The sequence below is a fragment of the Equus przewalskii genome, chromosome 26 (genome assembly GCF_037783145.1).
Source record: "Equus przewalskii isolate Varuska chromosome 26, EquPr2, whole genome shotgun sequence".
In the NCBI taxonomy this organism is placed as follows: domain Eukaryota; kingdom Metazoa; phylum Chordata; class Mammalia; order Perissodactyla; family Equidae; genus Equus; species Equus przewalskii.
In genome coordinates this window covers 16,624,808-16,651,906 of record NC_091856.1, presented here as the reverse complement: position 1 = coordinate 16,651,906, position 27,099 = coordinate 16,624,808, and the positions used below count along the sequence as shown (strand labels likewise).

The 27,099-nt window shown below is 37.5% G+C and overlaps 1 protein-coding gene across 1 annotated transcript in view; it reads right to left on the bottom strand.

Annotated features, from left to right (window-relative positions):
• Positions 1 to 9,675: 9,675 nt before the first annotated feature.
• Positions 9,676 to 27,099, bottom strand: part of UGCG (UDP-glucose ceramide glucosyltransferase) — a 34,620-nt gene continuing 17,196 nt past the window's right edge. Inside the window, exons 3-9 of the mRNA XM_070595046.1 lie at positions 19,037 to 19,139; positions 18,252 to 18,353; positions 16,592 to 16,704; positions 13,201 to 13,379; positions 11,911 to 11,997; positions 10,966 to 11,155; positions 9,676 to 10,497 (exon numbers count right to left, since the gene is read on the bottom strand). Coding sequence (XP_070451147.1) covers positions 10,327 to 10,497; positions 10,966 to 11,155; positions 11,911 to 11,997; positions 13,201 to 13,379; positions 16,592 to 16,704; positions 18,252 to 18,353; positions 19,037 to 19,139 — 945 coding nt within the window. The 3' untranslated portion in view covers positions 9,676 to 10,326. The remainder of the gene's footprint in view (positions 10,498 to 10,965; positions 11,156 to 11,910; positions 11,998 to 13,200; positions 13,380 to 16,591; positions 16,705 to 18,251; positions 18,354 to 19,036; positions 19,140 to 27,099) is intronic.

The window sequence follows — 27,099 nt, the reverse complement described above, 5'->3', positions numbered from 1 at the left end:
AGCTTGGGCTTTATCCTGAAGGTAACATCGAGCCATTAAAGTGCTTTAAGAGGAGGAGGAACAGGGTGAGGTTTTCTTTATAGTAAGAGGATCCTGGGGGCCACGGGAGGGGATGGCCTTGCCTGCAGCTCTGCTCTCAGATCACAGAGGCGCAAGTTCAATCGGCACAGGGGCAGCAAATCTGCCCAACAGCATACGTGGCCAGAAAGAGTTTGCAAAGAATTATGAAGATGATATGTGCATTTCTATGGTGTAAATGACTAAAACTGACTTCAAAAGAGTAGGAAATATCAACTGATTATTATTGATGAAATAAACTTGAAAATGTTATTGAAGTGCCAGGCCCCTAAGGTGTTGTGGATAAATTCTTTCAAACTTTCAAGGAACAGATAATTCCCTGCTAAATAAATTTCTTCTAGAGCATAGATTAAAAAAAAAAAAAAAAGCCCAATTGACTTTGCACTGTTAACATAACCTCACTCTAAAGCCTATAAAATATTTTATAAAATACTAGCAAATGAAGTTCAGAACTGTTTTGAAAAAAACAGTACCCAAATGCCAAGTGAGCTTTATTTCTGGAATGTAAATACACACAGACGCGGAAAATACTATTACTTCAAAGCTGAAAATGGTTTTGTGCTAAAAGGGGGGAAATGACATTTGGGAAAACTGATCTTTGATCTGCACACTTGTGTGCGCTATTTAGTTGCAGAAACGCTAATCAATTATTTTCATGCCTTGGGGAAACATTATCCTAAATGCAGACACTTTAGCAGTGTTCTGTTTGGGTACGTGATCTGTTTCTCTATGTTTAAAAAGAAAAGAGATGTGGAATAAGCTATAAGAAAGCCATTAAGACCATCATTTAAATAAGATTAAGAAATGGAAGAAATTCCAACGGCTAAAAATCGTACACATGAAAATAATCTCACCAGTCATTACAAAAATCCATATATTTAAACGATGAGGTACAATATTTTCATCTGTCAAATTTAGAAAGATTTAGAAAATAGCAATTCTGAATTCTAGCAAGGATGCCAAACAGTGAACAGTTACACACACCCTCTTTGGAAAGCGTTTCAGTAACACGTGTCAGAACACTGAAAGGAAATAATACACTACCAGTGATTTTTATTTTTCCTTTATTTTAAAAATTGAAATATAATTCACAACCATAAAATTCACCTAAAGTGTACAACTCAGTGATTTTTAGTAAATTCGTGAGGTTGTGCAACCATCACCACTGCCTAATTGCAAAACATTTTCACCACCCCAAAAAAGAAACCCTGCATCTGCTGGGAGTCACTCCTCATTCCTCCCATCCCCCAGCCCCTGGCAACCACGAATCTACTTTCTATCTCCATGGATTTGCCTATTCTAGACATTTCATACAGATGGAAATATACGCTATGTGGTCTTTTGTATCTGGTTTCTTTCACTTAGCATAGTGTTTTCAAGGTTGTGTTGTGGCATGTATTCAACACTTTTTTAGGGCTGAATAATATTCCATTGTATGGCCATACCCAATTTTGTTTATTCATCCATCAGTTGATGGACATTTGGGCTGTTTCAACCTTTTGACTATTATGAGTAATGCTGCTAGGAACACTCATGTACAAAGTTTTGTGTGACCGTATGTTCCCTGTTCCCAATTCTCCTGGGTATATACCTACGAGTGCTGTTATTCATTTCTGTTTCTGTCTTCTAGAGTAAATATGTACTATTTTTATGATTTGAAAAGCAATATGCTACCTTAAAAAAATAAAACACAACAAGAACCAACAGGCTTATAAAGCACTGGTGAGAGGCTTTACCACGGTCACCTTGATTCCTTCCAATAACCATTGGCTTCTCAAAGTAAAAAACAAACAAACAAAAAACTAGAAGACTCCAGAAGAGTGAAACAAAAATTTAGTATTTTACTCACACACAGAGAAACCCTTTTGTTAAGCAGAGGGGGGAAATGAAATATCAAATGCATTGCCAACACAATGAGCAGGTGAAAAGTGTTACATGACATCTGAACCAGAATTAATGAGTTTCTTCTGGACTATCAATAAAAGACATTTACTGAGTGACTATTATGTGAAAGCGCTGGAGGGCAAGGAGGAGTGAAAAGAGAAAAGGGCAGAGAAATGACTACTGAGGCATGCCAAGTCCAGGCGCTTAGACAGCTGGAAACGACTGGCAGACATGGCCTGACAAAATGCTGCAGATAATCTAAGTACACAGAGCTCTGGAGAGGTCCTGGACTGAATGTGAGTTGAGGGCTGAAGGGCAGAGAATCCCAATAGGCAAAGAAAATGAAGCCAGAGGGAGGGCCAGTAACTTTCAAACCAAACAAACAGCCCTGGAGCCAGGAAGCTCTGGTTCCATTTGGAGAAGAGAGCGGTCTGGAGAGAAGGAGGCATGGGGTGGGGTGGGTGGGAGAGAAGGTCGAATGAAATGAGAAAAGAAAGGACTGTCTTTTACTGGACTTTGAGTAATGATGAGGAACATGGGGTCAGACAGAGAAGCCAAAGTCAGGTTACACTCCAGGTCAATATAGAGAGAGCGAGCAGGGAATAAAATAAGCAAAGAGAGAACAAAATGAAAAGGCGCAGACTGTAGGCAGGCCTGCGGAGCCCACAACCCTTACTGGATGCCGCTCGTAGGGTAAGGAGGTTGGTCTAGAATAAAGTCAAAAGACTGGAAGGTTGGGTAATGAGCGAGTACCCTACATCATTTTGAGAAATTCAAGTCAGAATTCTTTTTGGTCTAGGATTACTGGGACCTTGAGTGGAAAATGCATCAATGTTGCAGTTTCAAAATATCTGTACCCATAGCTTTCAATTTTTCTTCACATGCTCGTTAAACCCAAATAATCTGATTTCTGCTCCTTCCACTCTCCTGAACTGGCTTCCTAGGAGCGGCCATTCTTAAAACGTTTTTCCGGCATAAGAGCTAAATGGGCACTCTCAGGGTCAGCAGCAATTTCTGGCTCTATCTGAAGTCCCACCCTTTCTCCTTCACTGAAGAAAACACATTATAATGTAAAACAAGACGGATATTCACAGAGAAGCTGCAGTATTCACAGCTGCTGCTTCACCTATCATTATCGCAGACAATTCACAGGGGACTGAGAGCCAACAACGCTGGTGGCACTGCAGGGAGTATGTCGGCTCCAGAATTCCCAGACTCTTCTGATTCCTATTGCCCATGACCCCATTCTTGACCATTTCCTTCTTGAAATCTCTTTCCAAGGTCCCTGGGGTACTCGTTTTACTAATTCTTTCTTCTTTGAAAAGGGAGAGGAACTAACCATCGCTAGGCTTCATATACATTACTTCCCATTCCACATGGGAACAACCTTAGGCTCAGAAGATTAAGTTAGCTGCCCAAAGTCCCATAGCTATGGAAAGGTTCAGCCTGACCCCAGGTTTGGCAGCTTCTTCTCCTCGATGTTTTTCTCCCATTGTATCTCAAATACAAATCCGTTGACACTCTGTCTTTGGTTACCACATTCACTGTCTTCAGCTATCATCTCTGTGGAAATTACTCCCAGGTTCCCACTTTTTTTTTTTTTCTTTTTTGAGGAAGATTAGCCCTAAGAGAACATCTGCCGCCAATCCTCCTCTTTTTGCTGAGGAAGACTGGCCCTGAGCTAACATTCATGCCCATCTTCCTCTACTTTATACGTGGGACACCTACCACAGCATGGCTTTTGCCAAGCGGTGCCATGTCCGCACCCGGGATCCAAACCGGCGAACCCCAAGCTGCCAAAGCAGAACGTGTGCACTTAACCGCTGCGCCACCAGGCAGGCCCCCACAGTTCTAAACCTACTCTTTTCCACACTCCAGAGCAACATGTCAATAGCCTGCTGGATTTCAACATCCTGCCTACCTTCCTTCGGCTGGCCTGGTGTTGGTCAGTCATGAGGAGAGATGATAGAAGTTCCAAGGCTGATGACAAGGGTAAGGAAACAAAGAAAAAACCCGGTAACAATGAGAGGTGTGGAGGCAGCAGGGGAGGGTAGAACAGATACTTCCAGTCCTAGATAGAAAGAAATTATATCCTTAAATTGTTTAGATAATTAGAAGTCCATGCTGTTAGAATGGGTGTCTTTTTTTTTTGAGGAAGATTAGCCCTGAGCTAACTACTGCCAATCCTCCTCTTTTTGCTGAGGAAGACTGGCCCTGAGCCAGCATCCATGCCCATCTTCCTCTACTTTATATGTGGGATGCCTGCCACAGCATGGCTTTTGCCAAGCGGTGTCATGTCCGCACCCGGGATCCGAACCGGCGAACTCCAGGCTGCTGAGAAGCAGAACGTGCACACTTAACCGCTGTGCCACAGGGCCGGCCCCTGCTGGTATGGGTATCTTGATGACGAAGTCTAAACAGCATAACCACATGGAACCACTCCATAGACACCCACAGTCTCTGCCGATCTCTCCCGGAACTGCAGAGGGGCCATACAAAGGGTTTAGCACATTTTGGGTCTTAGCAACCAGCTGCTTAAGAAATGGTTAAAGATATGTATTTTTATAAAATGCAGAGATAGTGACTTCAAACTATCTCGCAGATATTAAAATTTTTAAGACAAATGACTCAATTAAATGCACATCCTTGAAGCTTCGCAGGGAAACCGCTCCCCAGTTGCTATGTTTGTACGCTTTCCAACAAAATAAAGTTGATGTTGTCATAAACTATAACTTGAAAGGAATAAATAACTCCAACTCCATATCCTAATAAACTGCAGAAGGAGATATCTAAATGATTTTCATTCACGTGAATATAGTCTTGTGGTATGTACTAATCTCTATCAAATAATGTATGTAAAATATTTTTCCTTCAACTAACTTTATAACAAGTTACATTCTTGTTCTGCAGGTTTGAATCTGGTTCTCTAGAATAATTTTTAAGAGTTGGAATACAGAGGTTATTAAAACTAAGAATTTTTAAAAAAATTGTAGGTTTATATAACAAGTTTTTTTTCTTCTTCTTCCCAAAGCCCCCCAGTACACAGTTGTATATTCTAGTTGTGAGTGCCTCTGGTTGTGCCATAGAACAAGTTGGGAAGCTGTTATAGGCAGAACTTTGAACAGCATGATCTAGTGAGTAAGGTACAACACTACAACCTGATGACCTATATACAGGAGCCACTCCCAGCTCTGCCAGCAACTGTCTACTTACCCTTGTGATCACAGGTTTCACAGTGGCTTGGCCACCTTAGCTTATTTACTCTCAAATAAGGGCAGGGGCTCTTCAAAGCTCACCTACGCATAAAATTCTAAGTCTCACCTTCAACTTTGTGTAGGTAATTTCTTGAACGTTAGGGTTAGAAGTATACCTTACCAACCAACAGGAAGGAGCTTTGTTCACTGGGTCAAGGAGCCAGGAGTGGGGCCTCTGGCAGGTCACAGCCAGACCCCTTTCAGTCTTCCACCCCCCGGATTGGCTCTCCAGTGAAGAGTACTCTTCTCGTATGGGCTGGTGGTAAAACAGGCCTGGGAACGCCTCGAGCTTGGGAGGAGTCTTGCCCTGGATGCTGTGTGGCCTACAGCTTTATCTCCTCTTTAGGTCTCCAGCTGCAAAGCCATTCCATTCCTTTCCTTGGATCTGCCTTTCCCAGCCATTGGAATGGAAAGATCTAGAAAGCTGAGTTCAGGTTGGAAGCCCAGGGAAAGGGGAGGCAAAGGGACCACTGAGTCTTTTCTAAATGTTACTATGGGCCAGTGCTTCTCAGGTCTGTTTGCACAGTACAACAACAAGCAGACCTAGGCCCCGCCTCAGAATAACGAAACCAGAATCTCTGTGGGCAGGAGCCAGTCATCGGTATTTTTTCAAGGGTTCTCCAGGTGACTCTAATGTGCAATGTTGAAAAACCTGTCCCTAAGTCAGAAATCTGCCAACGAATTACAAACATGGTTAGTAAAATGCAACTTGTGTAATAGTGATTTAAAAAAAATAAACACAGAGGGGTGGGGGGAGGGCACTAGGGGTGAAGTGGTGTACCCACAACATGACCAATAATGATGCACAACTGTAATTTCACAAGGATGTTAACTTTCATAACCTTAATAAAAAAAAAAAAACACTAAAAACTAGGGGCTGGCCTCATGGCGTAGTGGTTAAGTTGGTGTGCTCCGCTTCAGCAGCCCAGGGTTCGGAGGTTTGGATGCTGGGTACGGACCTTTACACCACTCATCAAGCCATGCTGTGGTGGCATCTCACATACAAAAAATAGAGGAAGATTGGCACAGATGTTAGCTCACGGCCAGTCTTCCTCACCAAAAAAAAAAAGACAGTAGAACTCAACCATATTGTAACATAGCTTTTGCCTTTACAATATTATCCAAGAGCATTATACCTAGAGCACCTTTTTTAGAAGAAGAAGAAGATTAGCCCTGAGCTAACTACTGCCAATCCTCCTCTTTTTGCTGAGGAAGACTGACCCTGAGCTAACATCCATGCCCATCTTCCTCTACTTTATACGTGGGACGCCTGCCACAGCATGGCTTTTGCCAAGTGGTGCCATGTCTGCATCCAGGATCTGAACCAGCGAACCCTGGGCCGCCAAGAAGTAAAACGTGTGAACTTAACCACTACACCACAGGGCCGGCCCCCGCTAAAGCACCTTTAATAACACTATTCTAATTTATTTCATTTGGATTTATGTATCACTCAGTGTTTGGGTATATAAAGATCCTTATCTTTTCTCTTGCAGGTCATTATTAGATAGCAGTTTGTTAGTTCCAGGTTACTGAATACAGACAAAAATTGTGTGAAATATTCTTTAATTAAAGTTTTTTGCTAAGTTGGTTTCAGTTAGTGTAAGAAGTGTTGTTCCCCCAAGTAAATTTCAAGTAAAATGCTGAATAAATTTTATTTGATAATTACTCAGGATTCAAAATTATAATATGCTGGCCAGCATTATATTGATGTTCCCTCAACTTGGACCTTTACAGGTATGTTTTTAGACATTGGCTACGATATATAAAAGGAAATTGTTAATAAATGTATCTGCTCTCTTGATGTCGGTAGATCATATTAGTGTAATTTAGCCATAGAAACGAAACTGTATAAAACACTTTAGTAAAATAAAGTAGCTCTATCATGAAAAAAACCAAAAAAGTATAGCTACTTAATGGTGGAAATTAGATTTGAATCCATGTTTTCAAGCAACATTCTCTATTTCTTCTTTATAAGCACAGATGCAGTCTCTGGAGTCAGACAGACTTGTGTTCAAACTTATTTTTCCCTTCACTAGTTATGTGACCTTGTGCACATTACTTAAATTTTTTGTATTTCTGTTTCCTCAGCTTTAAAGAGGAAGAATAATTACAATTACCTCACAGGATTGCTATGAGAAATAAATCAGAAAAACCTCAATAAATTACTTAATATAGAAAAAAATAAAAAATAAACACGTAGTGGGTCACAACAAGACTGGTTTTTACTGTGCAGTTTTCCTCAGGGAACGATGTTACCCACTTCACATAGAAAGGAATACACATCAAAGTCTTTGTTCGTGAAGAAAATGCCCTTCCAACACAGGGGGGAAAAAAGGACATCAAAATTAACACTTCACAGAATTCTCCTAATAATTCTGACGTGAATGGTGGAAGAGGTTAGATTATTTATAAAAATAGAAAATAAAAGGAAAGACAGGAAACAAAAATACATTATTGCTAATGTTTTGATTGTATTCAAATTTTTATTTTTTAAACAAAAAACTTAAGACAATGATTTTAAATAATAAAACATGGTAATTCTAGACACCTTTTTTTTAAGACAGTTTATTAAATTGGGACTCCTACAGTTCTGTTGTGTGATGCTTTCTTCAACATTTATATTATTTCTTACCATTTTCTTATCACTCTAAACTTGCTAAACAAAGAATCATTCTGTCTGCTTAGGTGAAGCTTCACTTTAAGGAAATGCTCCACCACCACACAGAACACACACACAGAACAGTCATCTTTTCATATTTACAAAACACAAGAAGTCTGTCCAGCCATTTTGCTTTTGTCGTCACACTGTCCTTATTGAGATCAGCGAAAAGCTAAGTAGTCCACAAGACTTCACCTCAGCAGTGCAAGGATGGCGTCAACCAAACTTCATTACACAAAGCAACGGATTACAAACATTGTCAGTAAAATGCGACTTGTGTCCTAGTGATTTAAAAACAATAAACACGTAGTGGGTCACGACTAGACTGGTTTTTACTGTGCAATTTTCCTCAGGGAACGATGCTCCCCACTTCACATAGAAAGGAGTCTGCATCAAAGCCTTTGTTCGTGAAGAAAATGCCCTTCCAACAAATTCATCATAAGGCAAAAAAAAAAAAAAAAAAAAAAAAGAAAAGAAAAAATTGAATGAAGCAGTTTGGCCCAGAGAAAAGCTTATACATAATGTGTATACATAGGTATATACACATTGATAGATATATTGCGATTTAAACCACGTATATAGTCATTAGACAGTTAAATGAATTGGCTCAGTGAAGTGAAAGTGTTCCTTTTCTTTTTTTTTTTTTTTTTTTTTTTTTTTTTTAAAGATTTTATTTTTTCCTTTTTTCTCCCCAAAGCCCCCCGGTACATAGTTGTGTATTCTTCGTTGTGGGTTCTTCTAGTTGTGGCATGTGGGACGCTGCCTCAGCGTGGTCTGATGAGCAGTGCCATGTCCGCGCCCAGGATTCGAACCAACGAAACACTGGGCCGCCTGCAGCGGAGCGCGCAAACTTAACCACTCGGCCACGGGGCCAGCCCCGAAAGTGTTCCTTTTCTATAAATATGTAGTTATTGCTAATATGCTACACATTATGCTTTGACATGGAAACTGTAGTAACTGAGAAGGGAAAGCTGCCATATTGCCAGGGTCAGCCCTGCAGCAGGCATTCATACGGACAACATGCCATCCAATCCTGAAGAAAAAGCAAAAATCCCACTACAAAAAAAAGAAAAAGGCTTATGTCCCTTACATTTTTGCCTATTTTTTTTTTTTTTAAACAAAAACGAGTCCAGTTCACCACAAGTTAAGCACAATCTGACAAGCAAGTTCAGCGGCACATGGAGCGAAAAGAGTGAAATACAGCATGCATTTACAACTAGCATTGATCTGGCCTATTTTGTCATACAAACTGGAATACAAAAATCCAATTTAAATAAGACTAGACTAACTATAATAGTAAAAAAAAAAAAACACACACACACAGTAGACTTAGTTTGATACTGATTAATTTTAAGAGTAAAACTCATCCTGTCCCCTCTTAATACTCTACTGCAATTTATTTATTGGTGGCTAGAATATTTACTTACTTAAAAAAGATATTAAATACCTGTATCATGAAATTACATTCTTTTTTTAACAATAAGACATACTGTGTAAGAAAATAGCTCATGTGTGAAATGTGTCTGAAATGCATTTTTCCTCACAACTATGAAAACGTCCACTCACACCAAAACAAAAGCACCCCGCACCCCCCACCCCCCAAAAAAAGTTAAGGAAAGATGGAGTGGGTCCAGTGAGGAGCAGGAAGGGAAGTTTTACCAGCACAGTGATTAACAATGGTTCAAGACAGAACCAACGAGAGTTGGTCAAAAAGATGCCTTCGATACATGGCTACAATTAAAAACCAAACTCAACCACTTTTGGTTCATTGCAGTGAGACCAAAAAATCTCTCTCACAGATTCATAGAAATACTAGACTCCAGCTCTTTATTATTATTTTGAAAGGTTTTCCATTTGTTTTCGCAAGGCCTAGCTACCTTATTACAATTTATATTTTGCTCTGCAACAACTACAAGAGGTAGGCAGAAAGCACGAGAAAGTTTCTCAGTTAGTACCTCATGGTGGGTTGTTCACGGCATAACATCGTTCACTTGAGACATGAAGAGTGATGACCTTCTAGTCTTTTCTAAACCCCAAAACAAAGCTGCTGCAATCCCATAAATGGTCAAAGAGTGTACTCACAAATAAGAAACTTTCTCTACTGAAGGATACTGTCATAGTGTTTGTTGCAGAGCGTTCATATATACATATATATTTATTTTTTAAAAATAAACAAACAACCACAAAAACCAAACCCAGGTTCCTAGAACCAATTCTCTTGATTCTCTACTTTCATAAAATAAAGTGTACTATTTGGCCAAGACTACAGATGTGGTTTTTTTTTTTTTTTTGCTTTTTCCCACAGATGCAAGTGCCATGCAAATAAATTAAAGAACAGATACCAAAACATACATGTGATAAAACTACTGAAGGTAGATCTTTAAAAGCATTTATATAAACATAATTTATAATACTTCTCTTTTTTCCATATGTACAGTCACAAAGCTGTAGTTATACATCCAGGATCTCCTCGGCCGTGCCTCCACAGCGCAACCTGTAGCGTCCGGTTCTCCAGCTTATGGTCGGGTCCCACAACGCCGACAGAAAGATGTATATTGTCATGGATTCACGGATGAACCAAGCTACTGCATAATCAAGTTTTGAAAAACACAGTGTGCCACCCTAGGAATTGAAAAACAAAAAAGTGACTTCCCATCAGACTGAAAACACAGTTCAAAAAGGAAATTGTCCCATTTCACTCTTTTCAGCATCCTACGTAAAATCAACAATAAAATAAAAAGAAGTCTGCTTCTTCTGATAATTTAACTGTCATGCTCTACTGGTTAAGAAAATGTTAATTATAAGCAGAAGCAACATCAAAATAACTGCTATCTTAATATATTCTTAGTATTCAAACTAAGTGACGTGATCTGCACAACATCATTTTTTTTTTTGGAGCCTTAATGAAAGTGATTATATAACCAATTGAAAGCTGAAAATCAAGTGAAGTTTTGTGTCCACATTCCACTAAGGAAATTAATGTTGAAAACTGCAGAATGGCTCAGATGGATTTTCTTCAACTTTTTCTGAGTTAAAATAGTTTCAGTTCCACTCAAATGACGGCCGCTCTTCTCATGCCTACACACATACCTGGACACCCCTGAGTTGAATGTAGTCAAATATAAACCACGCCAGGCAATGACACATGAAAAACACCATAATGTCCCATCTGAACACATGGTGGGCTGCCCATCCAATAATTAGACTGGCAACAAAACACTCTGAAATTGGCTCACAAATGATTGTAGCAGGAAGCATATTAATTCGCAATTTGGTCCACCTTAAGAAAAAAAAAAAGGATTTTCTTTAGTCAACAGCCTGGTTACAAGATTAATCAATTTTTTCCCAAAATGATCTGCTCTTTACTCTTATAGACAGGCTCTCCTCTTTAAAGAGTATTTCACGAATCTCTTTTCTATTTTCATTTAGTAGTCAAAAAAAAGTCTATAAATTCATGCGTATGGCCTACACACTGATGCATAAAGATTATAAAATTCAAAGTGTAGAAAGTTAGAAAATAGAGATCAGCATATAAAACAATTCAAAGCTTCAATGTCTCTTTTTTGAGTGCTTTCAGGGTTATACAAGTACACAGTAAAGAAAATATATTTAGACATTAAATTTATTTTAACAAGCTAAACTCTCTTTCTAAACTAAACAGAAATCTGACTTTTAGAGGCCAGCCTGGTGGCGCAGCGGTTAAGTTCGTGCACTCTGCTTCGGTGGTCTGGGGTTGATGGGTTCAGGTCCCGGGTGTGGACCTACACACCTGCTCATCAAGGCATGCTGTGGCAGTATCCCATGTACAAAATAGAGGGAGATTGGCACAGATGTTAGTTCAGGGACAATCTTCCTCAAGCAAAAAAAAAAGAGGAAGATTGGTAACAGATGTTAGCTCAGGGCCAATCCTTCTTAGCAAAAACAAAAACAAAAATCTGACTTTTAGATTTTTTTTAAACCAAGTTAGACCATGTAAAATTACTCCCCCTCCTTTTCTTTTAACCAAGCATAAAAGAAGAAAGCCAGCTGATTTACCTGATCATTCTGGATTGAAACTGAGAAATTGAATACGAGCCAGAGTTTTGCATTGCAACCTGAGTAGACATCGCAAACCTCCAACCTCTGAAAATGAGGGGTAATGACAAACACACATAAGTATGACTGGTTATGCATTTACTCATCACTATAAAGAGGAAGCACCTGCCAACATTCAGGGTGAGCCTAGTCCCCAGGAAAGTGCCCTACTTAGGGTATCTTGTACTTACGGATAGTTTAGCAATAATCTAGGCCCCTGTCAGTTCCATCTAAGAGGTGGAAGGAACTACAACCCCTTCAACCTTACTTTTTAAGAAACTTAAAATAGGGGGTGGCCCCGTGGCTGAGTGGTTAAGCTCGCCCACTCCGCTGCAGTGGCCCAGGGTTTCGCCGGTTCGGATCCTGGGTGTGAACATGGCACCACTCATCAAGCCATGCTGAGGTGGCATCCCACATGCCACAACTAGAAGGACCCACAACTAAAACATACAACTATGTACCGGGGGACTTTGGAGAGAAAAAGGAAAAAAAAAAAAGAAACTTAAAATACAGGTATTCTAAAAGTACAAATGGAGAGGATTCTGTATTTAATAGTTTACTCTCTGATCATTACTAACCAAAAAAAAAAAGAGGAGAGAATGTGTGGGTGGATATTCAACAAGTAATGTAAACAAAAAGTGGCACTGTGTGTCTCATGGGAAACACTGAGACCATGAACCACATGAACACCATTGTGAAAGAATTTTAAAAACATACTTCAATGTTTAAAATCACATCTTTAATAAATGATCACACAAGGCAACGACCCCCTTTAAAAGCAAACAAGTATCATTTTGTGAAAGAGAAACGTTAAGTCAATCATGTGAATCATTAGGTGGCTTCTTAGCAGAGGACCAAATAATCTACTGAGAAATTTCAAATCTTAAAATCATATCTTTACATTTTCACCTATGGGCTTACGACTGCACTGATAGTTTTAATTCCTCTAAAGCATACAGGAATTTACATCCATAATAACAAAAATTCACAATCACAGAGAAGCTTCCTTTTAATCACTTCAGACCACATTAATCTGAAGAATGACGAGGAATCAGAACATTTACTTCCTTATCATTATGTATCTATGAATAATTAATACAAATGACTTTCTAAAAATACTAACCTATTCTGTACTCACTAGCAAAAAATAAAACAACAAAATAGCTCTCAATGCGTGGGTTTAACAAACAGGAAAACCAACAGAAGCGAGGGACTGAAATTCTACAGCCTAATGTAATTTAGTTTTCTTACCGGTCAGCTATTGCTTTGGCCATAAAGTAATCTTCAGCAATGTATTGAGCAAAAGCTATAAGTCCTCCTGCTTGATCTAACACATCCTTCCTCATTAAACAGGACATTCCTGTCACACATTTGAAACCCGTGACATTGGCAGAGATATAGGACCTCGGATGAGAAGTTCCGAAATATACCTGTCAAAACAAAAACAAAAACATATGGAGTACACAATTAGAATTTTATGGTATGAATATGGTATTTATAAACTATTTTTCCTAATGAATTTCCTTTAAGTATGATTGAGTGAATATCCTATTATTCTTACAGAAACTACGTAAATAAAAACTGGTACAAAACAGTGTTTACACGTAGCAGGCAGGCAGTGATATCTTGGTTGGTTGATTACTCTTATTGTTATCACCACGACAAAGCAAAATTTACTTCCAGGAGGGAAAAGTATATTCTATTCTCAAACAAATACTGTCTTCCCTAAAACCGCAAGAGCCAAAGATTTATCCAAATAAAACTTACTTTGGATATAAAATAAGACAGGCAAAAATATTACTTATTGACATACAAAACATTAACAAATATTTAATGCATCCTGCTTTCAGAATGTTCAAGGACACACAATCTACGTATATACAAGTGTATGTACGTGTGTACGTGTGTGCGTACGTATGTGTAGATATTCACGCACGCATCCATACATATAAATATCACCTATAGGTATACTAACCCACCGGACAACCCTATTTCTTAATTCTTTTTCTTATATCCTTTCATAGCTAGCTGCTTCCTCCCCATGTCACTGAGCTTCTTCCCAATTCTCCCAATTTTATTTTTCATAAACAGGATGGATATAAAATTCTGTCTCCCGTTTTACTGCCCTTTCCCTAGATATGCTTTGAAGTCATGAGATAGGCAAACAGCTAAATTAAGGGTAGAATAAGAGAGACATCACCCTACTGTGTTAGACATAAAACCTGATTTATGATTCACCTCTTAGACATGCTGCCTTTTCTAATAAGCTTGAAATAGCAGTCATCTTTCTCAATGGCAGGAGTTACACAGCATAGAACAAGAGAATTATCAGGGGCGATTAAGAATATGATTCCCGATACCTGCCCTGTGTCCAGACTGTAATGAAGCCCCAGAGTTTGTGGGACTGAATTGAACCAAACTTCTAAGACCAGAAGCGCACATCTTAATTCCTTAAGCAGTTATTAAGGGAGGTCTTAGGAATGAGGTATGACTAGGGACTGTGTCGAAGGCTCCTAGGATTTTTTTTAACAGACTGGAACAATTCCTCTGGCCTATTTTCATTCACTCCATGTATGGCAGAGTGACCCTTAGGGATAAAACCCAAATTAAGGGAGTGGGTGTAATCTGGGAGACGTTTATCATTGACATATTCATAAACTTGGATATTTCTAAAACAAAAGAACAACGTGGCATATAAGAATGAAAAGTATTTTACTTTAAAGTAACTACCTAGAGTTTCTTTTACTAAACAAAAACTCTATTTAAGACGAATGATTTCTTGCAGTTGGACAAATATATTCATAGGTAATATTAAAAAAGAGCTCGTGGATTTCACCCGTAAGTGGAAGATAAAGACAACAAACAAACAGAGATCCACAGATTAGATTGGTGATCACAGGGGGAACGGGGGAGGGAGGAGGGCGAAAAGAGTAACAGGGCACATGTGTGCGATGATGGACGGTAATTAGTCTTTAGGTGGTCAACATGATGTAGTCTCCACAGAAATCGAAATATAATGGTATATACCCAAACTGATTTAATGTTACAAACCAATGTTACCTTAAAAAAAAAGAAAGAATACAAAGAGATCCCATGTACCCCAGTTTTCCCCAATGGTAACATCTTGCAAAACCATTGTACAATATTACAATCAGAATATTGACATTGATACAGCCAAGATATAAAACAGTTTCACCATAAGGATTCCTTATGTGGTCCATTGATAACCACAGACCCCCTTCTCTGACCACTGATAACCACTAATACGTTATCCATTTCCATAATTCTGTCATTGCAAGAAAGTTATATATATGGAGTTACACAGTGTGTAACCTTTGGGGGACAGTCTTTTTTCACTTAGCATAGTTCTCAGGAGTTTTATCCAAATTGTTGCATATATCAACAGTTTATTCTTTCTTGCTTAGTATTCCTTATTATCTTTAGTATTCTTTGGTGTGTACCCATTCAAGGACATCTTGGGTTATTACTAGGTTTTGGCTATTACAAATAAAGTTGCTATGAACATTCAAAAAAAAAAAAAAAAGGAAAAGAAAAAGAAAGAGCCCATGTGGTTTTTTTTTTTTGCCAAAGGTTCAAGGCAAGTTTCCACAATGTACCTTTAGCCCCTCAGATGTGTGGTAATCATAAAACTGTAATTCAAAAGAATATAAATGTACATACGCTTAAAAGCAAGTTGATATATTTAAAGACTGAAACCATATATGCTTCCCTTATAACGTGAAGACAAGTTTTTCCTTTTAAATGTTTAACAGTACAGGAATGGTTAAGTAAAGTATAGGATACATATATATGATAGTCTATGATACAGCCAATAAAAAGTACTTTTATAAGAAATTATTAATGATTTGGGGGAAAGCTTATGAAGTGACAAAAATAAGATACAAATTATTTTTAGAGTACTATTTCAAGTTTGTTTTTCAAAAGATACATAGGAAAAAAAAAAAGAACCCTAGTGCTAAAATGCTAAAACAAACAATTTTTTTTTAATTTTTAAAAATAGAAACTTCCTCTAATTGGCAGGGTTATGAGAAGTTTGGTTTTTTGCTTCTTATATTTTCCCATAATTTATAGTTTCCTTACAGACATGTTTACATTTCTCTTGTAAAGTGAAGAGAAAAAATGGAAAACATAAAGCAAGTCTCAGATAATTTTCAGAGATCTGTTTTAAAAGGAAATCAAATGGATTTTCTAATGACTTTGTATGAACGATTTTCCTTTTTTTTGTATATTTGAAATACTTGGTGATACGTAAAAAGGATCCTTTTCAGATTGGATCTTTGAAAGAACCGTATGACATGTACTTTTATGTAGGTCAACAGTCTAGAACTGAACTCTAGAAGGGAAAGCGAGGACCATAAAGAAAAAGAATAGACTGTGTTCAGCTGGAAAGAAGACCACAGAAGCTTCCTGTTCACTCACTGCCAGCGTGTAGAGTTGGCAGCTGAATTTCCGCTCGAATAAAAACAGCTACTCTCAACTTGAGGACTCAGTACTCGGCAGGTTAAAACGGACTTAAGACAGTCAACTTCAGGTAGCTCATCTCAACACTCAGAATAATCGCGCGCTTCTGGGAGATTCTGGGTCTGATAAACAAGAATATTATTTATGACATCACACTTACCTGTTCTAACGTGGCGGCAAAGCCCTGTCTGTCTGCTACGTAAGGCAGCCCGTGAACCAGGCCCACCTTCTCTGTCATTTGGTTAACCATGTCAGTGAGTGTGTCTGGAATTACTACAACAAAAAAGAAAAACAGGTGGAGAGGGAGAGAGAGAGGAAAAAATCTTCTACGTAAAATGTCCACTAATGCGAAATATATTTTGTGAGTTGCTATTAAATTCTTAATGAAAATAAATTCTTTTTTGTACATTTGGATCTAATAAAATGAATCGACCACCTTTCTGAGTAGAATACAAAATTTCAAAACAGCGTAATTCATGATAAGCTAATTCACTCTGTACATTTGCAGGCTGGTATATACCTGATATGTACCAAAGGCGGATATACCTTGAATAGATTACTCCCTCCATCTCAGAACCTCCAAACAGGAGTAACAGACAATGTGTCCTAGTGGAAAAGGAGCAGAGGTCAAGGGACCTCAGTTTTTATGCTGGCTCCTCCATTCTTCAGCGATAAGAAATGAGCCTGCACTTTCTTAGACGGTATGAGATTTTCTATCTCATAAAACTACTAACAGGAATTGAATGAGAATACACTTGACAGAGATTTGTCCACTGAAAGCATAACAAACAGAGGATAGCAAATAATTTAAGATAGCAAGTGTGAAGAATGAACATAATTTCTGACCATGAATTGATAGATTTATAATGATCTTGATTAATGAGGAGCACCACACTTTTATTAACTTTTAAATTTGCATTTTAAGCTAATAAAAAAATTTAAATCATTCTCCCGTCTTCAAATAGCAAAAATCTCCTATCATTTTACATGACTCCATTTTTATTTCCTTCAAGTATTTAAGAACTAAATCAATTGTATAAAAGTGTATTTGGGCCTTAAATACACATATTTAAGGGCACATTCTCAACCGCTGGCACACAGGGGACATTCGGCAATGTCTAGAGACATTTCTGGTTGTCACAGCTGAGAGAGGGGTGCTACTGGCAACCAGCAGGTAGAGTGAGGCTGCTGAACATCCTGCAGGACTGCCTGACAGCAAAGAATTATCCAGCCCCAAAGGTCAACAGCGCTGAGGTCGAGAAACTCGAGGTAATTAGAATCTAACAATATTACAGAACACTGAAATTATTCTAAGTAAAAATGTTTAAAAATGTACCCTGGAACTTCCGTATATAAAGGGCTTCCTGCTAAAATTATCTAAGGAAAAAGCCATGGAGGTATTCTAATAAATGTGTGTATCCTAATAAAATATGCACCTATTAATTTCTGTCCCTTTGTGTGAGAGAATATATTATGGACACCACAAACAGATTAAAGTAAAATACAAATGTCATATGAACGAGGGGAAATTTACAGCTATGAAAAAGGCTGTAGACTGCATAAGGGACCATGACTATTTTTTTAATGGTTGGAATTTTCTCATCAAAATGAAAACATTTTTATACACGTAACATACTAAGTTAGCATAGAAAAAAAAATCAAAATTTTAGTAAGTATAACTTGATATATTACATGAAACAATGATGAAATGAATTACTTTATTAGGCAAACAAAAAGGATTGATCAATGTATTTTTAAATTGTTTTTGGCATTTTATCATCAAATGAAGAGTTTTATAAAATAATTAAGAAAAACCTCACCTCTTATTCCACTATCACAAATCCATATAAGATCATACTTTGCAACTTCATATCCTGGCATTAAATTATTAATTTTAGGATTAATGCCAACCTTTTTGCCACCTAAAAATTTAAAGGTACAGCAGTGAAAAACAACTCATGCAAAACTGAAAATATTTTCTATTATACAGATACACAGTAGAGAGAAGTGAAAACTACTTGCATATTTAATAATCTAAACAAACATTTTAACATTGTTTTACATTCCTTATTTCATAATAACATACTTAGAAAAAATTGTCCATTCTCAAAAAGACAATTATATCATTTATCTTTGAAAATTCATTAGTTTCAGTTTCCTAATTCTTAAGTTCTTGCATTAATAGTATGAATCAGTATTTAGTGGCAAATATACATCCACAAGTCTTTAGAATAAGCCTGTAGGCTTTTGGAAAAAACACTTTTGTAATATAATAAAAGTGAATTCTATTGCTCACTCCCAATTACAGCGAAACAAAAATAGCAGACTCTCAGGTCTCAACTGACAACTAAAACATAGTTTGGGGTAATTTTTTTTGTTATTTTGTTAAGCCTAGATATGAAATAAAAATCTTTGTTTCTATAACTTTTCTCAAAAGGATATAAACACCTTTCACTACTCCAACAAACATAGATAAGGTGGTTACACAAGCTAATAACTTCAATGGGTGGCTAACACCTTAATCTTCTGTTTAATGCACAGAAGATTACTGATTCTTAATACTATTAAAGCAAAAGGGTTATTGCAGAATTTATTTGTTACTTACCTATAAACAATCTAGCATCAACATTTGGATATTTTCCAAGCAGCTTCTTACATACATCGATGGCTGGATCATCGTGATCTTGTACACAAAGGAGTACTTCATACTAGTCAAAGAACATATTTTATGCAAATTAACCTCTTTTACGAAAATAAGCACTTATGATTAGCATTTATGGATTGATCAAAAGGCATTAAGAAAAATAAGCAATTGTATACACACAGTTTAAAAGTTAAGAGAGTATTCATAATGGACGCAAACACTTATGATATCAAGTGTTGCTTTAATCGAGAGCAGCCTCTCCAGAACAGGGGCCTGTTTGTGAGCAGAAGAGATAATGAAGAGATGGGCAGTGTTCACAGCTGAAGTCTTGCCATTCCCAGATAGGCATGGCCTAGCAATTAAACTGGACCCCGAGCTTCTCCGTGGTCTTCACCATGGAAGATTTACTAAATGCTCGCAGCGTGCCTCGCAGTGTAAAAGCAACATAGAAAGCAAAATAAACACACCCTCCACTCTCTAGAAAATTTGTCTCCGAACCCATTATTTCAGGAAGTTATTATAAATTACATGTCAAATCCCATTATGATAATATTTAATGGGCTTTCCCAAACTCTTCACATGAAAAGGACAAAGTGAGACTAGAATTTTTTTGTCATATTACAACTTTTTGAAATAAAATAGAATTTCATTTGATTCAAAATTTATGATCCTGAAAAGCATGCCCAGCCTTTTAACTATGAAAATACTCAGGACTTTATTTTGCCCAGTGCTATGTTTACTCTTTGACAGGAAATTAAGGAAGTCATTTCTTAGCACTTGACCGACTGCATCAAAATTCCCCTGGGACATTTATTTTAAAAAGAAAATACTGGGCCCCATTGTTAGACTTTTGAATCAGAATCTCTGAAGTGATTCTGACATGTAACCAGGTTTATAAAATCTTGAGCTAAACCTCTAAGTTACCATTTAATAAACTCAATTTTTTAAAGTGCTTGCTTTCACATACAAAGATGCTACTCTACTATTTTTTGGGATATGTATTCTAAGTAGTATTTTTTTGAAAAGCAGTGATAAATTCATGCTGACTCAATGAAAAACTTCCCACCAAACTCCCTTTCTAAAACAGGTTGAACATTTTTAAGCAAAGGAGGGAAGTTAATTATGCCCACAAAAAAACCCAACAAAGCCATGTGCTCTAAAAGATAAAAGCTAAGAATACAACTTTTTAAGTGTCTAATATACAGGGACTAACTCAGGTAATGTAAAGACTTGTTTTATTTCCATTGATAAGCATACGCAAGTAAAAAATGGAAATAAAATGTTTACAGAGCCCTTGAACACAATAATTAATTACTGTTTGTCTAATAAATATTATCTCAGCCAAAACTGGAAATACAGAAATTAGTGGTGGAGCACACAAGGACCAGGGTTAAGGTCAATGAGGAAGGTTTAGCTAATAAGGTAAGATTCTTTTCAAGCGCAAAAAATGTTTTCTCAATAATTAAGTAGAGGGAAAAACAAGGCATACTTTCCTCATACTTTCTACCTACTGTGATTTATTATTTTTTTGTGTGAGGAAGAGTGGCCCTGAGCTAAGATCTGTTGCCAATCTTGCTCTTTTTGCTTGAGGAAGATTGTCGCTGAGCTAACATCCACGCCAATCTTCTTCTATTTTATGTGGGATGCTGCCACAGCATGGCTTGACGAGTGGTGCTAGGTCTGCGCCCAGGATCTGAACCTGCAAACTCCGGGCCTCTGAAGCAGGGTGCACGAATTCAACCACTATGCCACCAGGCCGGCCCCTACCTACTGTTATTATACATTCTATCCAATATCTACCTTTAATGATGACTGACCAAAATTGCCACTGCAATAGGTATTGAAATAATCAAGTAACTTTATAGCTACCTGTCCCACAGACCGGACAAAAATCTGCGAATGCAAAGTGCACCACTCCTGCCCACCCCTGAAATTTCCCAAAGGGTTGACTCTAAGTCTCACAAAGCACTGGCCATCCTCCCAACCTGACTTTCAAAACAACGTCTGGTTGAGCTGCCAAAACACCGTGACCTTAACGATGAAGATTAGAAAGCTTAAGTGACTTTCTAAAGGGTAAGAGTAACAATTAGCTTTCCTTCTACAGAGAGCTGCTCAGCCAGGCTGGCTCTAAAGAGTTCCTTGATTTTCCAAACACAGCATAGTTTCTCTAATGCTTTTATAATTTATGCCGTTTTGCAGGTATGTGCAAACAGAGTGAAAGGAAATGTTTATAAGCAACACAATTCCATACAATGCAATTAAAAAGCTACTCTTAGCTTTTGTCCCCAGCAAGAGAAAACTTTGTAATGTATAACACTAGAAATGTACTCAAGGGGAAGGAAAAAAGCTATCCTAGGTTGCAGCAAATGTTTTTTGAGAAGTATATGGTGTTAGTATAAATAAGGGAGGTATAACTTATTCAAATGCAAGGTTTAAAGTTTTTATTTTTATTGACTCCCCTCTTAATTTCAAATGAAAAACAAATACCTTTGATTAGCCAGAGTACAAATCTAACTCAGTTCACATTATCTAAAGAATGTTCATACTTTTATTAAACATGTAACTTTTTTTTTCTTGGTGAGGAAGAATGGCCCTGAGCTAACATCTGTTGCCAATTCCTGTTTTCGCTTGAGGAATATTGTTGCTGAGCTAACATCGGTGCCAATCTTCCTCTATTTTGTATGTAGGATGCCAGCACAGCATGGCTTGTTGAGTGGTATGGGTCGGCGCCCGCAGTTCTGAATGCTCGAAACCTTGGCTGCCAAGGGTTGAACTTGAGCATGTGAACTTGACCTCTATGCCACCACGCCAGCCCCCTAAACACATAACTTTTGCTTAATTGTTTCTGATAATGAAAATTATACCAAATTGGGGTAGAAACACATTCCAAGTGTTTTCTACTGTTTTCTAAAGCATTAGATTTTAACCAGGAATCTTCATTTTTCAGCTATGGTAACTACCTCTGTGTCTTCACAATTCGATCAAACATTTATCTGCTAGAAATCTCTGTATTAGAATAGTTAAATCATTCCAACTACACTACAAGTGGCAAAAAAAAAAAAAAACGGTATTAAATTGGTCAAAGGCTTTCTAAGCTAACAAAAATAATTTTTCAGATATTTGTATACTATCTAAAGGATTAGGCATAAATATATATGTTCAAAAATACAATGTTTATTTAAAAAATCACAAAATATTTCAAGAAAACATTTACTTTATAAATCTGTAAGGGATATAAGGTATAGTAAATTCCACTACAAATGGGCACAGTATGAACACATAAAATCTAGAAATAAAGCCCAGAGTCCTCTGGGTGAGAAGGTTAGCCTTTATCAAATCTTTAGGAAGGTTGCTATACAAACAGCTAAACTGACTAATTTTCCCTTTTTCTTTTCAAATAGTGAAATGACTAAAAGGCTGAGGATAAGAGAGGTCTAGAAATTCCACGAACAGGGATTCAGCCCTTTGATATTTAAGAACTGAATATCTAAAACTGTAATAAGCATGAATGCTACTTTTTTGTTTTAGATGCATAAATGATATTAGATCTAGATGTAAAAAAAAATCAGAAAAATCTCCTCATTGTTTCAGCCCTGTAGCCATTAGGAATATAAACTTTTTACTATAGTAAACAACAAAAAATATCCTCTTAAAATAGGACAATATTTTAATACATATTAATCATTCATATTGCATATCAAGCTGGAATATCTTGAATTATATATAGATAACTACACATCACATTTACAGAAAAATAGTATGATGAGAGTGGATTACAGTCGAATATAAGTTTTATAGCAGAATGGACTTAGACCCCAAATGCCTAGAACATTCTCTGGCACACAGGAGGTGATGAATATATTCGTTAAGTTGATGCACTTGTCCAAGGGTAACTTTGGAGCAAAGGACAGATACCAGGAAGGACATGTTTTTTCAGAAAACTGCTCTGAATTCAAAGTTTTGACAAGAAATATTAAATACTTAGCTATTTTCAAGAACTAGGTAGTTCATACAGTTTTTCAAATTTATTTGGTAAATCCCAAATCTTTTCAACTTATTAGTTTTACTTGCATGTATTATACTTGATCTTTCAATAATGGATCCTATTTTCAATCTTCTTTAATTCTTTTTTTTCTGAGGAAGATTAGCTCTGAGCTAACTACTGCCAGTCCTCCTCTTTTTGCTGAGGAAGACTGGCCCTGAGCTAACATCCGTGCCCATCTTCCTCTACTTTATATGTGGGATGCCTACCACAGCATGGCCTGCCAAGCGGTGCCATGTCCACTCCCGGGATCCGAACTGGCGAACCCCAGGCCCCCAAGAAGCGGAAGGTGCACACTTAACTACTGCGCCACCAGGCCGGCCCCAATCTTCTTTACTTCTTTGTTAGAAGATTATTTGGTTAGAAAATAATTTCTCTTAAGTATAGCTACACCAGTGACAAAAAAGAATCCAAACATGACACTGGACTTGTCACAGTTTAAACCAAGTCTATATTTGCAAAAAAGAAAAAAAATCACAATTACATAGCCTCACTCTGTTAATAACTCTGATCGTTAATTTAAAAATTCTTCATATGGCCAGAATTTATTGAAGTAAAGCCATCAAGCCGCTTCAGACGCAGATTATTGACTCTTTCTGCTACTGTTGAATCTCTCCCCAAAATGCCGCCTTCTCTGCTGATGCCAAGAGTACTCAATTTTGTGAAAAATGAATTGTATCATCTTTTCATTCTTACATCGTTTCTAAGGAGTAAGTATCCATATAAGGTAGATTTATAAGACATTTGTATAGTAATAGTCTCACCAAAATTTAAACCTAGAAATTCAGAACAAGTAGCAGAGGTAAATCTTCTTGCACATGTCCAAAACTAAATAAAATGTTAGCATTTCAACATATATTCTATTTTTTTGCCAAATGGCCTATGATGTTCCGAGTCAAATAACAGAGGAAGAGGTACATCCAGAATGAAAACGTTTCCACACTTTTGTAAAATGTTCACATTCAACAAAAAGCAAATGTGAAAGTGGCCTGGGCCTGGCAGGCGCGTGAATGTTCATTTCATGACTACAGGCCTCCTCGGGGACACAGATGACTCATCAGTTCACACTCAGATTCGTGAGATTTCAGTGGTTTCGCTTCAGTCTCTTGTTGTACATTTGCCGTTGCATTTGCTCTTTTGTGTTGTTGTTGTTTTTTTAATCTTACTTTTTTTTTTGTTTGAGGAAGATGAGCCCTGAGCTAACTACTGCCAATCCCCCTCTTTTTTGCTGAGGAAGACTGGCCCTGAGCTAACATCTGTGCCCATCTTCCTCTACTTTGTATGTGGGACACCTACCACAGCATGGTGTGCCAAGCGGTGCCATGTCCACACCTGGGATCCGAACCGGTGAACCCCGGGCCGCCTGAGAAGCAGAATGTGTGAACTTAACCACTGTGCCACTGGGCCGGCCCCTGCATTTGTTCTTTTACACAGCAATTAAAACGCTGTGACATCAAAATTTTCCTGTAGATTGCAGGTAATTTTACTTTTCCTCTGGTTTCTAAACTTTCTATTTACACAGCTAATAATACTTTTATAGTTAGAAAATAAAATGGTGAACTAAAAGAAGAATCAAAATAATCTCTCATACACTGTTACTCATTTTATAATAAGTGTCAAAATAGCTTTCCCCTCAACCAATTTAAATGCCTTAAAGACATGAGTGGAAAAAGAACCAGAAAATAGAGCTCTTGAGATAATCCCAATTGTAATTAAAAACAAACTTCATTCAGAAGAAAAAATCAATTATGGATTCATCCCAAATGTTCATAATTAATGGATACGTATGTTCCTGGGTTGTTTTTAAAAACTCTTTCTACAACTGAAACCTGCACTAACTTCCACAACCATTTAAACTCCATGACTACCATCTCGTGAGAGCTGTAACATAAAAATTCCATAACTAAGTTTTAAGAGCGGCTGGATGGGGAAAGAGGACAGGGTAGGATGAGGGTTAAAAAAATTGAAATGTGAGATTAAGCTTCACAAAGATAAGTACATATGATTCTAAGCTATGCTCTGAGATTTACTGATCATCAATGAAAATATTCTTTCATTCATAAAAATAAATTTTCCTTTGCATTTACTTACATAATATGGGGCTTGAAAAACTTCCACTTTTCTTATCGCAAAGCTTATTTTATGACTAATTTGATTTATATCACTATTCCTGAATTATAAAAGGTCACTTTTTTGCATTGTTTAAAAAAAAAATGAAGAACATAGTTATCTTTTTAAAAATTACAGATTTAATTTATTGGATAATACACACATTTGATTCAAATCTCCAAAATTAATACACACACAAACTAGAAGAAATATATAATTTTTGCTTCAAATTAGCTTCAAATGCCTAGACTCCAAAACTCTGAAAGTGATAACATAACAACACTAACAAAATAGCTGAATGATATTCATGTCTACATATTTAATAAGAGCTGCATTAAGGGGATCACATTTGTGTCTTCTCTGTTCTTTTTATTGGTGCTACCGAGAAAAATAAGGACTAAAATAAAAGAAATCAGAGCATGAAAACCAGTCATCATGAGAAGGGCAGTGTGTGTACCGTCTTCCTTCTCACTGCTTGGGCTACACTGTCCAAAAGAAATAGGAAGGGCTGGGGCCAGCTGGGTGGCGTAGCAGTTAAGTTTGCATACTCTGCTTTGGTGGCCCAGGGTTCAGGGGTTCAGGTCTTGGGTGTGGACCTACACACCACTCATCAAGCCACGCTGTGGTGGCATCTCACATACAAAAGAGAGGAAGACTGTCACAGATGTTAGCTCAGGGACAATCTTCCTCAAGCAAAAAGATGAAGACTGGCAACAGATGTTAGCTCAAGGTCAATCTTCCTCACCAAAAAAAAAAAAAAGAGAAAGAAAGAAAGAAAGAAAGAAAGAAAGAAAAAAGACATAGGAGGGAAAGGGTCTCCAAGTGGCAAAAACTGGAAAAACTGAATCAATAAGGTAAAAATTGAAGCACATGAATAGAGACCATAGATGGAAAAGTAAATTTGACAGAAAATCAAGCAGGTAGAAATTCAAAGACATATTCTTCTCACAAGTCACCATCAGAACACCCTTTGAAAAGCTGTCTCTCAAATGGCAATGTAAAAATCTGCATTAAAGCTAATTACAAAAATCAAGGAATAGGGGCCAGCCCTGTGGCCGAGTGGTTAAGTTCGCGCGCTCTGCTTCGGTGGCCCAGGGTTTTGCTGGTTCGAATCCTGGGCACGGACATGGCACCGCTCATCAGGCCACGCTGAGGCAGCATCCCACATGCCACAACTAGAAGGACCCACAACTAAAAATATAGAACTATGTACCAGGGGGATTGGGGAGAAAAAGGAAAAATAAAATCTTTAAAAAAGAAAATCAAGGAATATTAAGTTCTCCTAAGAAACTAAAGGGAAGAGATAAAAGGAATACTCCCATCTTAAGAAAACTGGAAGTTCTCCAATGAAAGGAGTATACTGCGTTTACAGATAGAGAGTCATGCGCTGCATAACGATATTTCAGTCAACGATGGTCCACAAATACGACGGTGGTCCCATAAGATAAGTACCACACAGCCTCGGTATGTAGTAGGCTATACCATCTAGGCTTGCATAAGTACACTCTATGATGTTTGCACAAAGAGGAAATCGCCTAACGACGCATTTCTCAGAATGCATCCCAGATGTTAAGTGACGCATGACTATACAGATTATATAAATGATATGAGCGATACAATTAGGTATTAAAATCCAGAAAAATAAAGAAATTGAAAAGTATAATAAAGCTCCATCTTACCACTAATTCTAACCTATTCTTGACTCAAAAGCCAGATTCTCCAGAGGAGTTGCGTGTAGTCCTGGCTGTCCTGCATCCAATTTCTGACCACTGACCACTGCTCTCTCACCCGCTGCCTCCTCTTCCTGTTGTTTACACGCGATGCTCAGGAAACAAGATTTTTATACTCAAATGACTCAATCAAATGTCTGAAT